Consider the following 23,679-nt stretch of genomic DNA (forward strand, 5'->3'; position numbering starts at 1 on the left):
GGTCACCGTTTCCTTTTTGTGCTAAACGTAAAATGTTTTTGCAATGGGAAGTAATAGTATATTTCGATTGAGAAATTATTAAATGGTTGTATTCTTATTATTGTAACCTACTGGCTTATTATTGAGCAAAAATGTGTAATTCATTAATACTGTAAAAATTTGTATCTTGTTTTATACGATAAACTGTTTATTTTGTGTAAAAAAAAATCTGAAATGTAGTCCTTGAAATATCCTGAAAGTAAAAAATGTAAGGTTTCTATTTATCCATAAATAGTGTTTCTATTTATGGCATTTGCATTAAAGCCTCTGATAATTATATTTAGTTTTCACAGATCAAGTTTAAGTAGGTATCATTTGAAAAAAAATAAAACATTTGCTCTTAGATGTTGATAATGCTTTGCTTAATTTAAGCTAATAAGTGGAAAGTGAACATTAATATTTAAAAAAAAACTATTTCTATCATTCTTATATTGTCTCGCACACTCTACGAGCATATACAATTTTGGTATATGGTATAATTCTGCCAAGTTGACCCTATCAAAAGATAAATCTCTTCAGCTAAATATGTTGGTAAGAAAAAAATAATTGTAGTCTATTTGATTATTCTGGCATATTATATACATGATACCGACATATTTTTGTTACGGTAATAAGCATTTTTCAATGTAGGTTAAATATTCTTCATACTAATTGCATAATGTTCAGTTTGTATCTGTCTCATTATGTCTTATCTTTAGTTGTTTATAACAAATTGGAATTTCACACTGGATAGGATAGGACAGGACAATTAGTGATAATACATTTGTTTGCCATAAAGGGTGAGTAATAGGCTTCATCCATTGAAGTTGAAAATTAAAATGATTAAAAAGGAAAATACCACTCAAAAACGCTTGGCATTTGTTTTGTCGACTTTTGATACAGTCCCAAAATGTTTTGCATGTCAGCAATCAAGTTCAAGATATAGAACTTTAAAAATACAGAAAGTGTCGCAGAATGATGCGTTTTGCATCATATGAAAAATGCATCATACGGTGATAATTTATGTAGTTTCAAAGTTCTACACCTTAAAATGAAAAACATTGAGACTGACAGTGGGGAGCCTTGTTCAAAAAGCCACAATTGACATGTCATAGCACCCCCTACTGTTGCAAACAGTTGATCAGTTAAAATAACATCTCGTCTCAGTTTTTTTATTCGTTTTTCCAAGTTTCATGATAAATTAAGTCATATAGCCCTTTATTTGCTAACATGAAATTCTAAAAATGAGGGAATTAATGTTTCATTCTTGTCATAAAGGGTAGTGAGTTCTCAGGGCAAGGTCATAGTTGTCTGCGGGAAGTACTTTTGTCCTTCCAGCCTACATCCCAATTGAATTGTTGACACCCTCAGTGTGTGCGTTTTACTATCCGAGTATGGTATTGGAGTAGTAATGACCGTTTGTCTCTACACAGGGAGATGGAGACAGCTTGATATGTGCCATGGCATTCTACATGGCTCACTTTCCCACAATGCAACTGGAGGATGGCCAGTAGAGCCAATCAGGTGGCATGAGTGAGTGTAGACAAACGGGACGCAAGCATCTTATCCCTCAAAAGGATCTACCCACGGAAATTTTCTAGAGAAGACAGCAACTTGCACACTAAATGGACACAGAACCATAAGAATTTAACACTGTCGCAAGTACTGTATCAACTAATATAACTGTAAATAAATTTGTAATGACCATTGTCCTTTATTAAATCTACAATACCAGTATTTATCATATACACAATACTTTAAATATTCTAATTTCATTGAAACGTGAATAAGATTAATACTTTTAATAAATTACGCTTCATACTAAATATAGCCACAATTTGACACTCAAACATTGTTTTCATAAGCTTGACAACGTCAACAAATGGGACATAATAATGTAAAACATTCAAGAGGTAAAAGACAACTTGAATTATTCAACTTTTATTGTGACCTATGATCAGGATACAAATAAATGTATTTTCCTTTTTAAAATGTCAGAAAAACGGAAAAGAAAGTTGAAAAAGTTAAACACCAAACCCAGATTAGGTTGTACCATTAATTGATTGTATATGTTTCTAGACAAAAAAAAGAATTGTGCACTGAATTACCGTAATGTTGTGAAGCTTATTATAATTCAGGGTAAAACATGCATACCCCTTGACTTATTCCATGTGTTACAGCCTGAATTCAAAATAGATTCTCTCTAACTCTCTCTCTACAAATACACACACACACACAATGACAAAGTGAAAACATGTTTTTTTTTTTCTTCCTGCAAATGTATTGAAAATGGAAAAACAGAAATATCTAATTTACATAAGTATTCAAACCCTGAGTCAATACATGTTAGAATCACCTTTGGCAGCGATTACAGCTTTGAGTCTTTCTGGGCAAGTCTGTAAGAACTTTGCACACCTGAACTGTACAATATTTGCACATGATTCTTTTTCAAATTCTTCAAGCTCTGTCAAGTTGGTTGTTGATCATTGCTAGACAGCTATTTAAGTCTTTCAAGTAGATTTAAGTCAAAACTGTAACTAGGCCACTCATGAACATTCAATGTCATCTTGGTAAGCAACTCCAGTGTATATTTGGCCATGCGTTTTAGGTTATTGTCCTGCTGAAAGGTGAACTTATCTCCCAGTGTTTGGTCCAAAGTAGACTTAACCAGGTTTTCCTCTAGGATTTTGTCTGTGCTTAGCTTCATTCCATTTCTTTTTATCCCCCAAAAATTCCCCTTGTCCTTGCCAATGACAACATTTTTTGCAGTTTTACTTTAGTGCCTTATTGCAAACAGGATGCATGTTTTATTCTGTACAGGCTTCCTTTTCACGCTGTCATTTAGGTTAGTATTGTAGAGTAACTACAGTGTTGTGTTGGGTAGAGATGAGGTAATCATTCAAAATGTATGTTAAACACTATTATTGCACACAAAGTGAGACCATGAAACATCTTATGTGACATATTAAGCAAATGTTTACTCCTGAACTTATTTTGGCTTGCCATAAGAAAGTGGTTAAATAGTTACTCAAGACATTTCAGCTTTTCCTTTTTAATAAAATTTGTAAAAACATGTTTCCACATTGACAATGACATTCTGGGGTATTGTGTGTAGGCCAATGACACCAAATCTCACTTTTTTTATTTTTTATTTAGGCTTTAACAACAAAATGTGGAAAAAGTCAAGGGGTGTGAATACTTCCATTATTCCTTAAATCAGGGATCCTCAACTAGATTCAGCCTTGGGCTGATTTCTTTATAAGTGGATGCTCAAAAAAATAAAAGGAACACTTAAACAACACATCCTAGATCTGAATGAAAGAAATAATCTTATTAAATACTTTTTTCTTTACATAGTTGAATGTTCTGACAACAAAATCACACAAAAATAATCAATAGAAATCCAATTTATCAACCCATGGAGGTCTGGATTTGGAGTCACACTCAAAATTAAAGTGGAAAACCACACTACAGGCTGATCCAACTTTGATGTAATGTCCTTAAAACAAGTCAAAATGAGGCTCAGTAGTGTGTGTGGACTCCACGTGCCTGTATGACCTCCCTACAACGCCTGGCCATGCTCCTGATGAGGTGCCATGCTCCTGAGGGATCTCCTCCCAGACCTGGACTAAAGCATCCGCCAACTCCTGGACAGTCAGTGGTGCAACGTGGCGTTGGTGGATGGAGCGAGAAATTATGTCCCAGATGTGCTCAATTGGATTCAGGTCTGGGGAACGGGCGGGCCAGTCCATAGCATCAATGCCTTCCTCTTGCAGGAACTGCTGACACACTCCAGCCACATGAGGTCTAGCATTGTCTTGCATTAGGAGGAACCCAGGGCCAACCGCACTAGCATATGGTCTCACAAGGGGTCTGAGGATCTCACCTCGGTAACTAATGGCAGTCAGGCCACCCCACACCATGACTGGCCCACCGCCAAACCGGTCATGCTGGAGGATGTTGCAGGCAGCAGAACGTTCTCCACGGCGTCTCCAGACTCTGTTACGTCTGTCACGTGCTCAGTGTGAACCTGCTTTCATCTGTGAAGAGCACAGGGCGCCAGTGGCGAATTTGCCAATCTTGGTGTTCTCTGGCAAATGCCAAACGTCCTGCACGGTGTTGGGCTGTAAGCACAACCCCCACCTGTGGACGTCGGGCCCTCATACCACCCTCATGGAGTCTGTTTCTGACCGTTTGAGCAGACACATGCACATTTGTGGCCTGCTGGAGGTCATTTTGCAGGGTTCTGGCAGTGCTTCTCCTGCTCCTCCTTGCATAAAGGCGGAGGTAGCGGTCCTGCTGCTGGGCTGTTGCCCTCCTATGGCCTCCTCCACGTCTCCTGATGTACTGGCCTGTCTCCTGGTAGCGCCTCCATGCTCTGGACACTACGTTGACAGACACAGCAAACCGTCTTGCCACAGCTCACATTGATGTGCCATCCTGGATGAGCTGCACTACCTGAGCCACTTGTGTGGGTTGTAGACTCCGTCTCATGCTACCACTACATTTTTAATTTTTTTTACATTTTAGTCATTTAGCAGACGCTCTTATCCAGAGCGACTTACAGTAGTGAATGCATACATTTCATTTCATGCATTTTTTGTACTGGCCCCCCGTGGGAATCGAACCCACAACCCTGGCGTTGCACACACCATGCTGGCGTTACAAACACCATGCTCTACCAACTGAGCCACAGGGAAGGCAAGAAACACATTACTTACATTCACAGGAGCAGCGTAGCACACACGATTCAGGCCCACTAGAGTGAAAGCACCGCCAGCATTCAAAAGTGACCAAAACATCAGCCAGGAAGCATAGTAACTGAGAAGTGGTCTGTGGTCCCCACCTGCAGAACCACTCCTTTATTGGGGGTGTCTTGCTAATTGCCTATAATTTCCACCTGTTGTCTATTCCATTTGCACAACAGCATGTGAAATTTATTGTCAATCAGTGTTGCTTCCTAAGTGGACAGTTTGATTTCACAGAAGTTTGATTGACTTGGATTTACATTGTGTTGTTTAAGTGTTCCCTTTATTTTTTTGAGCAATATATATATATATATATATATATATATATATATATATATATATATATTTTTTTTTTTTATATATATTTTTTTTTTAAATAAATGATTATGATGATTTTTTTCTTGCTCAGAAATCTTGGAGGCCAAATTCGTGGGTCAAATTCGGCCCGCCAGTAGGCACCCTGACTTAGATGATGCCAGACATGATCCTCTCACAGAACAAAGATCATCAATAAGATTTAGCCTAAGGTAGAGAAAGTTTACAAGTGGAAAACATGAAACAAGATACATCTTACTCATTGAGGAATAACTGTCTCATTGATGGGAGTGGAAACAGAACTGCTTGAGGTTATGCCACCATTTGGTTCATCCAAAATGTTTTACCACGAGTTGATGTGGTCCTGGAAAAGTCCAATAGGAACTCCTTAGCTCTTCTCACGAATGGTGGTCAATACAGTTTTGACAATACAATGTCAGTGAAATCTGCTTAGATGTTGCAGATTCTTAATTCTTTGCCGTTCACGGTTAAATCGACCTAATCTTCTTCTTTTCGTGAAAGAGAACGTGCTTGTTCACTGCAAAGACAGAAATAAGAATCTGAAGTAAGTGGATGCACACTGAAAAGCTATGCACACAAATTGGAAAGTATTGTGAGATTAAAATTTTGAAGCAGGGGCAAATGACTAGGCCAACATAGTATATGACTTGAATTACCATGAAAACACATTACCTGATATGAGCTGAATATTAAAATCACTCATACACAGCAGGAGGAACAACAACAAAATTATACATCTAACAAGACTCCCAATATTGGCTCTTTGTGTATGATGATGTCATATGGCTGAGTCTATGGTCGTGTTGCCCTACTCAGACGTTGCTGACATGCCAGATTTTACAAGCCTGGATAAGTATTTAACGTATCAGCTAACCACATCCTATCTGGTGCCTGACTGCACACTTGATGACATGGCATGCAATCACTGGTTGATTCATGCAGAGGAACATGACCATAGTTAAAGCCACACCGTGGCTACATCTGAAATTTGGTGTCAAAACCTTGCTTCCTCTGTATATGTTTCACCAATTTCTCTCAGCTCATTGGAGGAAGAGGTCCGAGGGAGTACCTTGGATCCTCTGCTTCAATGCGCTTTGAGCGCAATTGAGGAAACAAGTACGGAGGAAGCAAGGATTTAACAGCAAGTAACCAGGGCCATAACTACATACACTACCGGTCAAAAGTTTTCGAACACCTACTCATTCCAGGGTTGTTTTTTTTTTACTATATTGTATATATTCTATATTATTTTAGATTCTTCAAAGTAGCCAACCTTTGCCTTGATGACAGCTTTGCACACTCTTGGCACACTCTCAACCAGCTTCATGAGGTAGTCACCTGGAATTAATTTCAATTAACAGGTGTGCCTTAATTAAAAGGTAATTTGTGGGATTTTTAACTTCTTAATGCGTTTGAGCCAATCAGTTGTTGGGACAAGGTGTGGGGGGGATACAGAAGATAGCCCTATTTGGGAACAGACCAAGTCCATATTATGGCAAGAACAGCTCAAATAAGCAAAGAGAAATGACAGACCATCATTACTTTAAGACATGAAGGTCAGTCAATACGGAAAATTTCAAGAACGTTGAACATTTCTTCAAGTGCAGTCGCAAAAACTATCAAGCACTATGATGAAACTGGCTCTCATAAGAACCGCCACAGGAATGGAAGACCCAGAGTTGCCTCTGCTGCAGAGGATAAGTTCATTAGTAACCAGCCTCAGAAATTGCAGCCCAAATAAATGCTTCACAGAGCTCAAGTAACAGACATCTCAACATCAACTGTTCAGAGGACACTTCAGAGGTCTGGAGTCCAAATTGGAGATTTTTGGTTCCATCCGCCGTGTCTTTGTGAGACGCGGCATGGGTGAACGAATGATCTCCGCTGGTGTGCTTCCCACCGTAAAGGATGGAGGAGGTGTTATGATTTAGGGGTGCTTTGCTGGTGACACAGTCTGTGATTTATTTAGAATTCAAGGCACACTTAACCAGCATGGCTACCACAGCCATCCCATCTGATTTGGACTTAGTGGGACTATCATTTGTTTTTTTAACAGGACAATCACCCAACACAACTCCAGGCTGTGTAAGGGCTATTTGACCAAGAAGGAGAGTGATGGATTGCTGCATCAGATGACCTGGCCGCCACAATCCCCCGACCTCAACCAAACTGAGATGGTTTGGGATGAGTTGGACCGCAGAGTGAAGGAAAAGCAGCCAACAAGTGCTCAGCATATGTGGGAACTCCTTCAAGACTGTTGGAAAAGAATTCCAGGTGAAGCTGGTTGAGAGAATGCCAAGAGTGTGCAAAGCTCTCAAGGCAAAAGGTGGTTATTTGAAGAGTCGCAAATATATTTTGATTTGTTTAACCATTTTTTGGTTACTACATTATTCCATGTGTTATTTCATAGTTTTGATGTCTTCACTATTATTCTACAATGTAGAAAATAGTAAAAATAAAGAGAAACCCTTGAATGATCGGTCGTGTATGAATAAATAAAAAAACATTTCGTAAACAAAGCAAATAAATTACAGGTCAACATCTAAATATTACTCCCAGCGTTGATCATAGCTCAAAACTCTTATTCTTGATCTGACTGAGTTCTTATCGTGTCTGCCTCTTTGCGAACGAGTGGAACAGTGGGTTTTTTTTGTTGTTTTTTTTTCGCCTGCGTCCCTGGATTTGCCTTTTTAGCAGCACATTCATCACTCTTTCAAACAGCTAACTCCACCCCGAACTACCCCAGCTCGGACTCGGTTCAAGTAGGCAGTTTAGAGACGCTGCTGACAGTGTCTTTGCAAGACGCCATCCCACGACTCCTGCCGGGTCTATAGACATCCCCAAAACAAAAAACATCTCTCTGAAAATGAGTGCACAACTTGTAAATAGCCGTTTATAGATACAGAAGTATTTGGACACCCCTTAAAATACACTGCTCCAAAAAAAATAAAGGGAACACTAAAATAACACACACAAAAATAATCAATGGAAATCCAATATATCAACCCATGGAGGTCTGGATTTGGAGTCACACTCAAAATTAAAGTGGAAAACCACACTACAGGCTGATCCAACTTTGATGTAATGTCCTTAAAACAAGTCAAAATGAGGCTCAGTAGTGTGTGTGGACTCCACGTGCCTGTATGACCTCCCTACAACGCCTGGGCATGCTCCTGATGAAGTGGCGGATGGTCTCCTGAGGGATCTCCTCCCAGACCTGGACTAAAGCATCCGCCAACTCCTGGACAGTCTGTGGTGCAAAATGGCGTTGGTGGATGGAGCGAGACATGATGTCCCAGATGTGCTCAATTGGATTCAGGTCTGGGGAACGGGCGGGCCAGTCCATAGCATCAATGCCTTCCTCTTGCAGGAACTGCTGACACACTCCAGCCACATGAGGTCTAGCATTGTCTTGCATTAGGAGGAACCCAGGGCCAACGGCACCAGCATATGGTCTCACAAGGGGTCTGAGGATCTCATCTCGGTACCTAATGGCAGTCAGGCTACCTCTGGCGAGCACATGGAGGGCTGTGCGGCCCCCCAAAGAAATGCCACCCCACACCATGACTGACCCACCGCCAAACCGGTCATGCTGGAGGATGTTGCAGGCAGCAGAACGTTCTCCACGGCGTCTCCAGACTCTGTCACATGTGCTCAGTGTGAACCTGCTTTCATCTGTGAAGAGCACAGGGCGCCAGTGGCGAATTTGCCAATCTTGGTGTTCTCTGGCAAATGCCAAACGTCCTGCACGGTGTTGGGCTGTAAGCACAACCCCCACCTGTGGACGTCGGGCCCTCATACCACCCTCATGGAGTCTGTTTCTGACCGTTTGAGCAGACACATGCACATTTGTGGCCTGTTGGAGGTCATTTTGCAGGGCTCTGGCAGTGCTCCTCCTTGCACAAAGGCGGAGGTAGCGGTCCTGCTGCTGGGTTGTTGCCCTCCTATGGCCTCCTCCACGTCTCCTGATGTACTGGCCTGTCTCCTGGTAGCGCCTCCATGCTCTGGACACTACGCTGACAGACACAGCAAACCTTCTTGCCACAGCTCGCATTGATGTGCCATCCTGGATGAGCTGCACTACCTGAGCCACTTGTGTGGGTTGTAGACTCCGTCTCATGCTACCACTAGAGTGAAAGCACCGCCAGCATTCAAAAGTGACCAAAACATCAGCCAGGAAGCATAGTAACTGAGAAGTGGTCTGTGGTCACCACCTGCAGAACCACTCCTTTATTAGGGGTGTCTTACTAATTGCCTATAATTTCCACCTGTTGTCTATTCCATTTGCACAACAGCATGTGAAATTTATTGTCAATCAGTGTTGCTTCCTAAGTGGACAGTTTGATTTCACAGAAGTGTGATTGACTTGGAGTTACATTGTGTTGTTTAAGTGTTCCCTTTATTTTTTTGAGCACAGTATGTGGATTTGGCTATTTCAGCCACATCTGTTGCTGACTGGTATATAAAATTGAGCACACAGCCATGCAATCTCCATAGACAAACATTGGCAGTAGACGTGCCTTAGTGTAGAGCTCAGTGACTTTCAACGTGGCCCCATCATAGGATGCCACCTTTCCTACAAGTCAGTTTGTCAAAAGTACTGTTATTGTGAAGTGGAAACATCTAAGAGCAACAATGGCTCAGCCACAAATTAGTAGGCCACAAAAGCACAAAAGCAGCCATGGAAACTGCTGCTCAGCCATGTAAACCCATTTCATGAAGCTCCCGAAGGCAGTTTGGAACTCGGTAGTGAGTGTTGCAACCGAGGACAGACGATTTTCACATGCTACGCACTTCAGTACTCAATGGTCCCGTTCTATGAGCTTTTGTGGCCTACTAATTTGTAGGCACAAGCCTAAGATCACCATGCGCAATGGGCAAGCATCGTCTGGAGTGGTGTGAAGCTCGCTGCCATTGGACTCAGTGGAGCAGTGGAATCACATTCTCTGGAGTGATGAATCATGCTTCACCATCCAGCAGTCTGCCAACAGAGCCTTCTATTGCAGTAACATTGAAGGGCTCTGGCTAGTATTACTTGGCCGGTTAGAAGGATAAAGTAAAAAGCTAACATTAAAGAGAGCCTACATCAGCAGGAGGAAAAGAATTGTCTACTAAATTATCATAACTTCATTTTACAGAGAGTAAGCTACTGAGACAGACAGTGATGTGGTGCTCAGTGGTGAAGCTGAGGCAGGCTGCAATGCATGCAGGAGGAAGCATAGAGAAAGAGAGGATGCAAGCAGAGAGAGGTTAAGTACAGTGTGTCCCAAACTTGGGGCCGGGGCCCCCTGAGAAAATCTGTACTAATCTTTTCAAACAAGTTAGAAACTTTAAAAAAAATAACATATGTTTCAGATATGAACATCTCCATATGGCCCATCTTCCTTATAGGCCTACGTTAAAATGCAATCAAAATTCAAACATTACAGTTCTAAAATGTGACCCGATTTTGGAAACTAGACGTATGTCGCAAGTCACGACTTCACAGGAGAGCAGTTTGAACGTAAAAAATATATTTTTTTATCAAAATGCAGTGTTTGGCAGAAATGCCTTTTTGAACATGTGAACTTTCATGTGCCTTAATAACAAACTTGCATGCCATCTGTAAATACGAATAAAATTGGTAAATTACGAGCCTTGTTGGTTAAGCCACATAAAAAAGACAGCAACCTTCCCACTATCCATGATTGGCTGAGATAATGAATGGTCTGGACATGCCGAGAGAGGATTGGTCTGCCATATAGAAGGTTGTCTATTTGAGCTGGTCAGTCTGTGTTGGTAATCCTGTTGAATGCAGCTTTTTTTCATTTATGTAGCTGCATAAGTGTTGCTCTCCACTTTCTGGAGGATCGAGTTTTGAAATCAGTGGAATTAGAGTAGGATACCTAAAGAGTTCGGAAAACACCCGTTTCCGGATTACGTCTTTAAACTAAGGGCATTTGTGGCATGGATCCGTGACAGGGAGACGCATCCATCATGCATGATGATTGTATACGGGTAAGATAAATGTAGCTAGCTACATTTTCAGATATTATACTTTCTCATTTTGTCAGAGTGGTTTAATTTCAAGTGTACTGTTAGCTAGCGTTAGCTGGCTGGCTGGCTCCCTAGCTAACGTTAGGTGGCGTGATGTGTGTGTGATCTTACATGCTGTTTACCTAGCTAGGTTAATTGTTTACCTAGGTAGCTAGCTACACGTTTACTGACACCGACCATAAGACGTCGGCAAATAAAGCATAATGAAATTGTTGCCAGCAGAGCTAGGTAAGGCTGTTGTCATGTTATCCAGAGGTAAACAAATCATCGGTCAGAGCAGCAAGTGTGCGCTCTGAACGCAAGGAGATGGGTGGGGCTAAAGCTTAAGAGGGTGTGAACGATGTGGAATGGGTATAAACACAGAAGAGCTCTTCATTAGATAAAACATTCAAAGGCGATTTTCTCAAAAGTGAGTTTACAAGTTGATCAACTTTCAAGGCAGAATTACTTTCCCATTGTTCCTCAAATGCAGTGTATGATATACCATTTGTTGCTCCAATGTAAAAAACAGAAATTCAAATTTTGCTACGCAAGACCAAATCCAGGTGGTGAGTCACAAATGTCATTTTAATTTATATCAGTGGTTGTTTGTCTTATCTCGATCACCCACTGGAGTTTATAGTTCACCCATTACCCAACTTAAATGTAACAATTACATCACTGATATTAATATAGAATCATGAGTAACATTCTAATAACTGAATGTGATAATAAGATTATTTGTGTGCTCCATTGAGGTTTGTTTGTGCAGAGCATGATTAGTAATGCCTGGGAATACAAATGTGAATTATGCAATGTAAAGAGTTGATTTTTTGCAATTCATCATTATACCGAATGAACAGTCACTGTGTCAGTGTGAATCCTTTTACATATTTGCCCCCATTCAGGGGAGTAACACTACAATTGTATAGGCTATATCTTTGTAGATTAGGGTTAGGCGGTATCCAGATTTTCATACAGTCATACCATTTCTGTACCATACCGAGGTATACGGTATTACCGACTGTGCACACAATGGGTGCTATTAAAAATAAAAAACAGGGATATTGATCTAGGAGGGGATTGAATGTCTACAGTAACCAAGAAACTTGATCTTGACATCTTGCCACCTAGCTAGCAAACCAAATGCATTGGTATTTCAAAATATACAGTATAACGGGGAATCACCCAAGCCTATTGTAGATCGACTGAGGTGACAAACTAGAGCAGCCAAGGTGACAATGGGGGACCTGGTTATGGCTATGCAAGCAACATTTTCAGACACAGTGAGAGGCCATTGTCCACTGGGCATCAGTGCTAACTCCCTGAGAGAAAAAGTGTCATAGTTTGCTCCCATACAATGATCCTCAGTCAGAGATGGTTTGTAGCTTACCCAGGGGATCATTTTTTCGCAGCACCAGTTTCTCCCGTAGTCGGTTCCTCTTGGTGTTGAAACAATAACCTGTCCCTGCAGCACTCACCATTTGCACTAGGACAGTCCTGTAACACAGATACAATAGTTCCTTTGTGTGATAGCCCACAAAGAATTATGGAATATACTACATGAACATTGGTATTCCTCTGGGTCACTTTTATAATAGAGCAGATTGAGGATAATATTACAGCAAACACACTTCAGAGAAAGATATCAAACCTAAACTCCAATCTGTACGGTATTAACATTTTACTAGGAAGTAGTTAGCCAGCAGATCAGACCCGCTTGCAATAGCAGTCGTTCAATCTTCTCGGTGTAACAGTTGGGATAATGGAACAATTAGGAGCACAATACATTTCTCATCCCTGGGTTGAGGTACTTTTTCAGAGAAATATCTCGCGCCGTCACCACGGTGTCCTAATCTACACAACAATGCTAACGTTAGTGCAGCTGTAAGCAAGCGGTTCCGATCTGCTGGCTATGAAGTAGCGTACACAGTACAGGGTACAATACATGCTCCATGGATATAGTAATAAATAGCGGGTCCATGTACAAATAATGAGGTGGAGAAGGAAAGAAAGCACTTACTTTGACTTGGCCTTGGCCACTTGTGTGCATGGAAAACAGAGGACAGTGAAATCAGATGGGCAAGATCTTTATGCCCGCTTATGTTAGCTAGTTAGTTAACATAACACTTGCCATGGATAGCTAATTAACGTAGCTTCTGATTGAACAATCTAACGCTAGTCAACACGACGAAAAAAAATCCCCAAGAATGGTCGCTAGCTAACTTACTACTGAAACTAGAAAGGTAACGTTAACATGACACGCTGGCTTCAACGCTAAAGATAGAATCACAGGTAAATCGACCAACCAAATATGCATAGAGCCAGCCAAACAATACAATATTTTGCCATACAAGTGGAAAAACTACAATATACAGCAACGTATTCAACCATACTCACGATTTACAGCAGTGAGGAACATTTTTGAATAGAGTAACGTTAATAGCGAGAACAAATAGATAGCTTCTTCTTCTTTTTCTTTGGGTTTATTGGCGAACTACACCAAAATGTGTATTGTCGCCACCAACTGGATGTTGAGGAAAACAATTCCCTAAAGAAAAGTAATTCCACTATGGGAAAGAGAAAATGAACATGAATATTAGTTTCCATATTCCAGCTCCTTCAGTCATTCAAAACCTCAAATCCTCTGTTTAGGCTCTAGGGCCTGAGAGGGTGGGACTGCATGAGTCAGTAATCCATGTAGCTCCTCAGATGTTAAGTTTTTTAAACCCAGAAATGGCTCAACTACAGAAACAAAGATGCTAATCTTTCTTGACTTTTTAAAAACTTTTTTTTACCAGTATTGCTATTAAAGCGACAGTCACTTTCTTCACTTGTCTGGATTGTGCTGGTGACACAGGCCTCGGTGCATGTTGCTGTATAGCTCTCCTGTTATTCACTACCATCAGACCTTCTGCTCTTTCTATTGGTTTTACTGCCTCCGCATAGGACACAGACTGACTGGGTAGTACATATATCCCAGCTGCATTTGGCTCAGGAGGGACTCCACAAATAAAAAATCAGAACAGACAAACTCTTCTCCTTCCTTCCATTAACCACATGATTCATCCTACGAATATCAACCACTCCAGAAATGTTCTTTAACATTTCAATGTCAACATCTTCTGACACTCCAGAAATGACTCCTTTGACAGATGCCCTGTTCCATAGCTCAAAACACGACACAGGATAATCATCAACTCAAATGAGGCCCAACAAACATTCCTTCTGATCAGCAGAAACACACAAAATCAATACAAGACCTATCCTTATCATTTTCACCGACTTTCTTCACCATTTCAGATACTCTCCATGGATTGACCAAATCGGGCTCCAATACTCCCAGAAAACAACCTCCTACCAAATACAATGAGGTAATACCAATACTAAACATTTCCTTTCCCACATAAATGTTACTTTTTTATAACATATAACAGCACTTTTGGTAGTGCATCAAGAATTGAGCATAGCAAGTTTGTCTGAAGGTCTGGTTATTAAATGGGTAAATACACCAAACAAAAATATGAAAGCAACATGTAACATGTTGGACCCATGACTCATGAGCTGAAATAAAATATCTCAGAAATGTTCCATGTGCAAAAAAAAAGCTTGTTTCTCTCAAATTTTGTGCACACATTTGTTTACATCCCTGTTAGTGAGCATTTCTATTTGGCCAAGATAATCCATCCACCTGATAGGTGTGGCATATCAAGAAGCTGATTAAACAGCATGATCATTACACAGATGCACGCTGTGCTGGAGACAATAAAAGGCCACTCTAAAATGTGCAGTTTTGTCACACAACACAGATGTTTTTAGTTTTGAGGGAGCGTGCAATTAGCATGCTGACTGCAGGAATGTCCACCAGAGCTGTTGTCAGAGAATGTAATGTTAATTTCTCTACCATAAGCAGCGTCCAACTTCGTTTTAGTGAATTTGGCAGTACGTCCAACCGGCCTCACAACCGCAGACCACGTGTATAGCATTGTGTGGGCGAGCGGTTTGCTGATGTCAATGTTGTGAACAGAGTTCCCCATGGTGGTGGTGGGGTTATGGTGTGGGCCGGCAGCAGAGAACTGGAAGGAAAGGTGACCAATGGAGGAATTGGCTTTGGGGGTGACCAGTGAGATATACCTGCTGGAGCGCGTACTACGAGTTGGTGCTGCTATGTTGACCAGTGAGCTAAGATAAGGCGTGGCTTTACCTAGCAGAGACTTGTAGATAACCTGTAGCCAGTGGGTTTGGCGACGAGTATGAAGCGAGGGCCAGCCAACAAGAGCGTACAGGTCGCAGTGGTGGTTAGTGTATGGGGCTTTGGTGACAAAATGGATGGCACTGTGATAGACTGCATCCAATTTGTTGAGTAGAGTGTTGGAGGCTATTTTATAGATGACATCACCGAAGTCGAGGATCGGTAGGATGGTCAGTTTTACGAGGGTATGTTTGGCAGCATGAGTGAAGGATGCTTTGTTGTGATATAGGAAGCCAATTCTAGATTTAATTTTGGATTGGAGATGCTTAATGTGAGTCTGGAAGGAGAGTTTACAGTCTAACCAGACACCTAGGTATTTGTAGTTGTCCACGTATTCTAAGTTGGAGCCGTCCAGAGTAGTGATGCTGGACAGCAGGCAGCTGCGGGCAGTGATCAATTGAATAGCATGCATTTAGTTTTACTTGCATTTAAGAGCAGTTGGAGTCCACAGAAGGAGAGTTGTATGGCATTGAAGCTCGTTTGGAGGTTAGTTAACACAGTGTCCAAAGAGGGGCCGGAAGTATACAGAATGGTGTCGTCTGCGTAGAGGTGGATCAGAGAATCACCAGCAGCAAGAGCGACATCATTGATGTATACAGAGAAGAGAGTCGGCCCGAGAATTGAACCCTGTGGCACCCCCATAGAGACTGCCAGAGGTCCGGACAACAGGCCCTCCAATTTGACACACTGAACTCTATCAGAGAAGTAATTGGTAAACCAGGCGAGGCAATCATTTGAGAAACCAAGGCTGTCGAGTCTGCCAATAAGAATGTGGTGATTGACAGAGTCGAAAGCCTTGGCCAGGTTGATGAATATGGCTGCACAGTAATGTCTCTTATCGATGGCGGTTATGATGTTGTTTAGGACCATGAGCGTGGCTGAGGTGCACCCATGACCAGCTCTGAAACCAGATTGCATAGCGGAGAAGGTACGGTGGGATTCGAAATGGTCGGTAATCTGATTGTTAATTAATGCAAACACGTGTGTGGTAAATATGTCGTTCGTATACGGTCTCTCTGTGACACCTCACAGGGCAAACAGAGAAGAGGACGACACCTCCTTTGTTCTCTCTTTTATTCTCTGACAGAGTTAGTTCCCGCTCAATGCTGGCCTGTCAGAGGGAGGAGGAGCGTGGTTTAAACTTGCTCCTCCTGTCGTCGGCATGCAGGCTAATCCCAGCGTCGTGACGCACTTCCTGTTGCCGGTTGTAGTTCTTCTTGTCTTCAACAGTTGATTTACTCTTAGTTTATGTACTTTGCATAGCTTCCCCAGTATATTATATACGTTATGCATACAAATAGCCAGTTCAACCCTAACAATCCCCCTTTTCACACCCCTTGGGGTGTGAACATACTCCAATAAGAAATTTCAGGGAAATTTAACCATTTGATGACTGCTTTAGCGTCTTCCCTCGCCGTAGGGATGGCTTCCACCCATCTGGTGAATCTGTCAACCATTACTAACAAGTATCTTTTTCCTTCCACTCGATTATCCTGCCCCATGTCGGTGAAATCGATACAAATGTCCTGAAATGGCGCATCAGGTATGGGAAAACTGCCTATCACTGCTCCCAGTGATATTTTGTTGTTGTAACTTCTGCACACTTCACAGCTTTCCGATATTTCCCTAGCCATGTCCATCATGTTTGGGTGATACCATGCCTTCTCGATCGCTTTTCCTACACTCTTCCAACCTCCATGTGCTTTCCCATGTTCCTCTCTAATGATTGACCTAAGGAGTTTGGCAGGCGCCACTGTTTTTCCTGTGTTGGCCCTCCATATTCCTTTATGATCCCTTCTTGCTCCATGTCTGCTCCACACATTCTGTTCATAGACATCAGCCGCCTCCTGCAACTGTCTTACTGTATCTTCCGTTAGGTCCTCCTGGCTCTGGGCTGTCTGCTGCACCATCTGTTGAGCAGTGTAGCCTCCTGCTACCTTAGCTGCCAGGTCTGCTTGGTCATTTCCTTCTCTCACTCTTGTGCTCTCCTTGCTGTGTCCTTTACACTTCATGATTGCTACCCGTCCGGGCAACTTAATAGCCTCTATTAACTTCTGGACCTCCTGTTTATGCTTAACCGGTTCATTTGAGCTGGTCAAAAACCCTCTTCTCATCCACTGTGGACCATCAATGTGGGCAATGCCATGGGCAAATGCAGAGTCTGTGTAAATATTCACTTCTTTTCCCTGGCAGAGTTCCAGCGCTCTCCTTAGTGCTCTTAACTCAGCCAGCTGTGCCAAGGCTTCCGCTGGTCCCAGTTTCTCTGCTTCCAGCACTGTATAGTCACCGTTCTTGTCCTGTCTTACCACAGCATAGGCTGCTATGTTTCCTTCACCCGGGTCTTTTGACCTGTAGCAGCATCCATCCGTGAATAAACTCTCTTTTGCCCCTTCTAACGGGGTGTTTTCCAGATCCATTCAAATTTTTATTTGCTTTGCTGCTCTGTCTTCGCAAACATGCGGTTCACCTTCTCCCATTCCGTCAATCATGTTGGTGTTCGTAGTGACATAGGTGATGTGTTTTGCTGTTATGGCTTTGGTGATATTAGATTTTCTTTTGCTGGAAAGAGTAAATAGTTTTGATCCAATGAACGCTGTTACACCATGGTCAGTGTTGATTTCCAGTGGATGTCGCATCACGATGTGTGCAGTTTTTCCAATCGCTTTAGCCAGGGCAGCCAAATGCCTGGCACAATCAGTTTGTCCTGTTTCCATGTTATCCAATTTCGCACTATAGTAGTGCAGTACTCTCCTCTCCCCCTTTTGTTTCTGATACAGGACCGAATGGACATACCCATCCTGTTCAGAAACATCCAGAGAAAACGGGACCGTATAGTCTGGCAGGGACAAAGCTTCAACTTGGGCCAGGGCCTGTTTCAGTTGGATAAACGCTGTTTCTGCTTCCGTAGTCCATTTCAGAACACCTGTGAGGTTCCTGTTACCTGCTTCCCTCAAAATGCTCCTCAGTGGTTCCACTTTTAGACAGTATTCTGGGACATGCGTCCTACTATATCCCATCAGACCCAGAAAAGACAACAGATGTTGAACTGTGGTAGGTTTAGGGTGTTCCAGAATAGACATCCGTTGAGCCATGGAAACAGCCTGCCCTCTTCCAGATATCACCCTACCCAGAAACTGAACGGTTCTCCTGCAGCACTGCACTTTCTCCCTCTTGACTTTGTATCCCTTTCTTGCCACAAGAGCAAGCAACGCTGCCGTTGCTTGTAAACAGGACTCCGCCGTAGGAGCCGCAAGTAGTAGGTCATCCACATATTGCAACAGCGTGACACCTTCTGGGAGGACCAGCTCCTCCAGGTGTTCCCTGAGGATGGAATTGAAGATTCCCGGAGAATCGCGGTAACCTTGTGGAATTCGAGAATAGGTGTACTGCTGCCCCCTGTAGGTGAACGCAAAGAGTGGCTGAGAGTCTTTATGCAAGGGTATGCAAAAAATGCATTAGCCAAATCAACAACGGTAAACCAGTCCTGGTTAGGTGAAATATTCTGTAGTGCCAGATACGGGTCAGGAACTGGCCGAACATCTGGTAGGGTTACCTTGTTTATTGGTCTAAAGTCCTGCACCATCCTCCATTTACCCGTATCCCCTTTTTTTCACAGGCAAAATAGGCGTGTTCCATTGTGAGACAGTAGGGTAGATAACTGCACTTGTTACCAGTCCCTCCAGCGTAGGCTCAATACCCTTTCCTTTTCTTCACTTAATGGATATTGAGACCTCCATACCGGAACCGTCAATTTGGTGTCTTCTTTAACGGTGATGACTACAGGCTCGACATCCACCAGTCCCACATCCTCAGCACTGGTCGACCACAGGCTTCCGGGCAGGTTGGCAAATATGTTTGGGGTGTCGGGGTGGTCTGTCATCTCCCTCCCATGGTGCCTAGACCTTCTCACAACTTCAGGTTGTGATACGTCATCCACATTTAGCTTCACTCTCCAAACTTTGACACCATCCATAACAGCTCCCTCCATTCTGGGAATTTCTGTCTTTTCCCATTTTAGGTAGCTAGCCTTCCGTATCGCAGGTCCAAGTGACCTAGCCTCGTATCCAAACCCAACCATTAGGGTGACATGTGGGATTGATCCAGCATGTGAACCTTCGGTGAGAGCAAACCAGTTATCTTTAAGATCCATTTCACCTTCCATTACCATGCAGCTTGTAGCCACACCTTCCTTGAGTATGTACATGTGGTTGCTAAGCACCACTGGTCGTCTGTCCTCCATGTCAGTTTCCCATGCTTCATCCTATATTTCATCGAGCTCACTGGTATAATTCATGGTCACATGGGGTGGGTCTTCAGGTGGATAGTAGGCATTGAGCGTTTGTATCCATGGCTTCCATTGTTGGAATTCCCTACAGACCCTTGGTGAGTCCGGGTCTGGGCTGAGAAGCTTCAGCCAGTATACATAGGCCTGTTCCTCCTCTTCCTCCTCTTCGCAGCTACCCATGTATAACATTCGTGTTGTTTGCTCAGCAAGGGTCTGTCCTAGTATTTCCATCGGGAGGGTGGTTGCATGCAAACCTTTGGAGCTACAGTAGATGCTACATCCTAATTTTGAAAGGAGATCTCTCCCCATCAGTCCAAATGAACACTCAGGGTTATGTAAAAATTGATGTGTAACTTCAAGGTTATCCCATACAACTTCTAGTGGCACCGTAAAATACTTTCTCATTATAGCCCCGGAAACCCCGGAGAAAGCTTGTGTTTTGTTAGTAAGTTGATATGCTGCTTGCACAGAAGACCATGTGCATCCGGTGTCAATCAGCATATTTTGCACCTTTCCTCCTATCATGCACTTCACCACCGGCTCCACATCCGGGGGAAAGGTGTAGATTCTAGTGGAGGGGAGCTTGGGAGTTTCCGGGCAGCTTCATTGTTCAGTACTATATTCTCCAGCCCATGCCATGTTGGGGACTAGTGTTGGGTTTGGTATGGGCTGATATTGCCCCTGGTCTTGTACTGGCGATTGCTGGTACCATTGTGCCTGACTACCTCGTCCTCCTTGCCAGCTCCCACGTGCCCGAGGAGCCCACTGTCCTCGTCCCCTAGGTTGACTCACATATCCTCCTCCTCTAGCCTGGTATGGTTGTCTAGGCTGGTTGCAGTGTCTAGCCAAGTGTCCGTATGCTCCACAGTTGAAGCACCCTTGGTTCCGATACCCAGATGTGTATGGTTGGTTTGGTTGGTTTAGAGAAGGCATGTACGCTGGTTGTTGATACCCAGGTCCTGAATATACTTGGGGAGCGGGGTTTGGACCAGTATAAACCATATTTACGGGTGGTGGCAGGGGTTGATACGGAGCGACAGGTGCCCGTTCCGGTGCCATCAGTCCTGCCATAGCCTGAACTACCGCAGCTACTGTTGCCGCATCTGGAGTGGGTGTTAGAGGGCCAGTCACGGGCGTACTGGTCACAACCATTTGCTTACCGGGCTTATCTTCCGTCAGCTGTTTCTTCAGCACCTCCTTTTGTAGCTGTTTAATTTCCTCTTCTTCCTTCCGTTTACCTTCTCTCCATCTCTCCACATGATGTTGGCCTATATCAGTGAATTCCAATACAGTCTTTGCAGTGATGCCTACCACTTTCTCACACTCAACTCTCACGTGTTCTGGAAGCCCTTCCAGACAGCTAGCCAAAAATAAATATTTTGTAGTTTCCTTCCCTGGTTCCTCATTCCAGGCCTGTCTCCACAGGCACTTGGCCTTTTTCATATACACTGGTACACTCTCATCCACATCCAGTGTCAGAGTTTTCATCAATTGAGGTCTTGGCTGGGTCGGGTATTTGCGTCTTATGGTCTCCCATATCTGTCCACGGTGCTGATCAAATTGGGTCGCTGAAGCCACCCTACCTCTCACTCCCCCTGTTATAAAGATGTCCCGGCATTCTTGGTCGCCCATACATCTGTTCATCACTGTTGCCATGTCTCCTATTGTCAGTTCATCTGCAGCAGTTAAGCTTTCAAAAGCTTTAATCCATCTATCTCCAGATTCCTCCGGGGCTGGGAGAGCATCCACCAGGGCTTTAACGTCTCTATTGGCCCAGGGCTTATAAACAGCACCACCCCCTGGCGTGTCTCTCATCGGGTATTGGCCCCTGGTTTCCTTTTCCCGAGCTCTTGCCCGAGTGTGCATAGCAGGGGCATCGCATTGCTCCCATACATCTCCTTCAAATGTTCCACATATTATCTTGGGCTCTCCCCCCATTGCCTCCTCACCTTCTTCCCCCATGTTTATATAATGCCTGCTGGGAGGTGTGCCTGATCTGTTTATCGGTGATGGAGTGCTCGCTCTTCTTCTTCGTTTCCTTTCCTCGCTCAGATCTCGCACAGTTTGTTCCAATTCCTGCAACTGTATTGCCCGTTTTTTTACTTCCTCTTCCAGCTTTTTCACATTCATTATTCTTTCTTCACGCTCCCTGTTCTCCACTTCTCTCCACTTCTCTGTTCACTTGCTCCATCGAGCTCCAGTCCGAGTTCACCAGGCCCCCTCTTTCACTGTCACCGGTTAGCCTCATACAGTTGTCCTCTTCCTGCATTCTGGACATGTTAGTAACCCCTTCTCGTATAGCTCTAGCTGCTTCTAGCATTACCCTTACCTCCTGTCTCCGATCGCCCAGATCACTCACTTTCACCCACTTCTCCCCCTCTTCCTCATCTGGCCTCTTGTGATATTGGACCTGTCCCGTAATATCCAGTGTTGGTGCCATCAGCTTTGGTGCTTCGTACGGGGGTGGGGCCGTAGGTAAAACTGGGTATAATCTGTGTTTTTCTTTCTTATTCTGCTTCTCCTCGTTACTTTGTTTTTCTTCCCATATTTTCTTAAGTTTTTCCAACATCGCCAGTCCTATTCTCTCCTTTAGTCTGGCTTTCTCCATTGTTTCCTTGATTTTACCTTTTCTGGGTTCTCCTTCTTTCTTCCATTCCACCTCTGCCTTCTGGGTTCTTCGCTTCAATGTTCCCAGTATTCGCCCTGGCTCGCCTCCTGTGGGAACCCCATCGGGGGATAGTATCAAACCATCCTCTATCCATTCCTTATAAAGTTTCTCTCCTCGTCTCTTCCATTTTTTCCCGTCGTTTCCTCCGTTGCTCTCGAGTGTGGATTTTAGAGCCTTTAATATTCTCTCCGCTTCTTCACTGGTAGTCATGTTTTTGTTTTACTGTATTATCCCCGTGTATATTTTACGACCAATTTAATAATCAGTCCGTTATGTGAAGTATGTTAACCTATTTATTTAAACCCAATCGTTCCACTTTATTCAGTTAAAATCTGCGTCTATTATAACCTAATTATTTAAAACCGGTCTTATTCAATATAAACAACCATTCAGCATTAACCCCTGTGCGACATCCAGCGAAAAATCATATCGCCATTAGCATAACAAAATTTAATAATTATTATTATTTTTTTTTCAAATTATATCGTTTTATAGATATACCTCTCCTGAATCGAACCACGTTGTCCGATTTCAAAAAGGCTTTACAGCAAAAGCAAAACATTAGATTATGTTAGTGGAGTATATCGTAAAAGTAGCCACATAGCCATTTTCCGACCAACCACATGCATCACAAATAACCAAAAAACAGCTAAATGCAGCACTAACCTTTGACAATCTTCATCAGATGACACACCTAGGACATCATGTTACACAATACATGCATTCTTTTGTTCGATAAAGTTCATATTTATATATAAAAACAGCATTTTACATCGGTGCGTAACGTTGACTAACTATTTTCCCTCAAATGCATCCGATGAAACAGAGCTACAATTTACTAAATTACTATTCGAAAAAATCGCTTTAGCGCCCCCTATCCTAGGGGAACGCCAAGAGGTTAAACTAAATAATAATCCATACTATTTTAACCCCAATGTCCAAAACCATGTTGCCTCACGTCAAACGGCAACCATCCAATAAAATAGTCTAAATTATTCCACCCCAATTAATTAAATTTGTGTTATACAATGTCAGACAGCAACCGTCACATCGAAAAATAATCTAAATTAGTCCAACCCATTAGATTAAAATCAGAATATACAGCGTTCCTCATCAAACATCAAATTATTTAAACTCAGTGTTGTACAGTGCCCGTCAATACAACATCAATATACAATCAAAATCAGTGTTATACAGTGTCCGTCAATAAAACATCAAATTCAATCAACATCCAAGTTATTCCATCCCTATTAATTAATCTCGTTGTTATACCGTGTCAATCACTAAACACAAAATTAATTGATAAATCAACCCGCTACTAGCCCACCTATCTAAACTTGGTGTTCGTACACTAGAC

General features: G+C 42.8%; 1 protein-coding gene and 1 non-coding gene across 2 annotated transcripts; both read right to left on the bottom strand.

Moving 5' to 3' along the window:
* Nucleotides 1–1,943: 1,943 nt before the first annotated feature.
* Nucleotides 1,944–13,702, bottom strand: LOC106603914 (large ribosomal subunit protein bL33m). The gene is made up of 4 exons (XM_014198144.3): nt 13,518–13,702; nt 13,141–13,159; nt 12,511–12,617; nt 1,944–5,619 (listed from the first exon to the last, which is right to left on the bottom strand). Exons 1-4 carry the CDS (start codon nt 13,537–13,539, stop codon nt 5,570–5,572), a joined length of 198 nt encoding a protein of 65 aa, XP_014053619.1. The 5' UTR covers nt 13,540–13,702; the 3' UTR covers nt 1,944–5,569.
* On the bottom strand, nt 4,626–4,721 carry trnat-ugu (transfer RNA threonine (anticodon UGU)). Its single transcript has 2 exons — nt 4,682–4,721; nt 4,626–4,661 (listed from the first exon to the last, which is right to left on the bottom strand). It is a non-coding gene; the product is annotated as a tRNA-Thr (tRNA).
* Nucleotides 13,703–23,679: the final 9,977 nt, after the last annotated feature.

Source organism: Salmo salar, chromosome 01, assembly GCF_965601325.2.
Source record: "Salmo salar chromosome 01, fSalSal1, whole genome shotgun sequence".
Classification (NCBI taxonomy): Eukaryota; Metazoa; Chordata; class Actinopteri; order Salmoniformes; family Salmonidae; genus Salmo; species Salmo salar.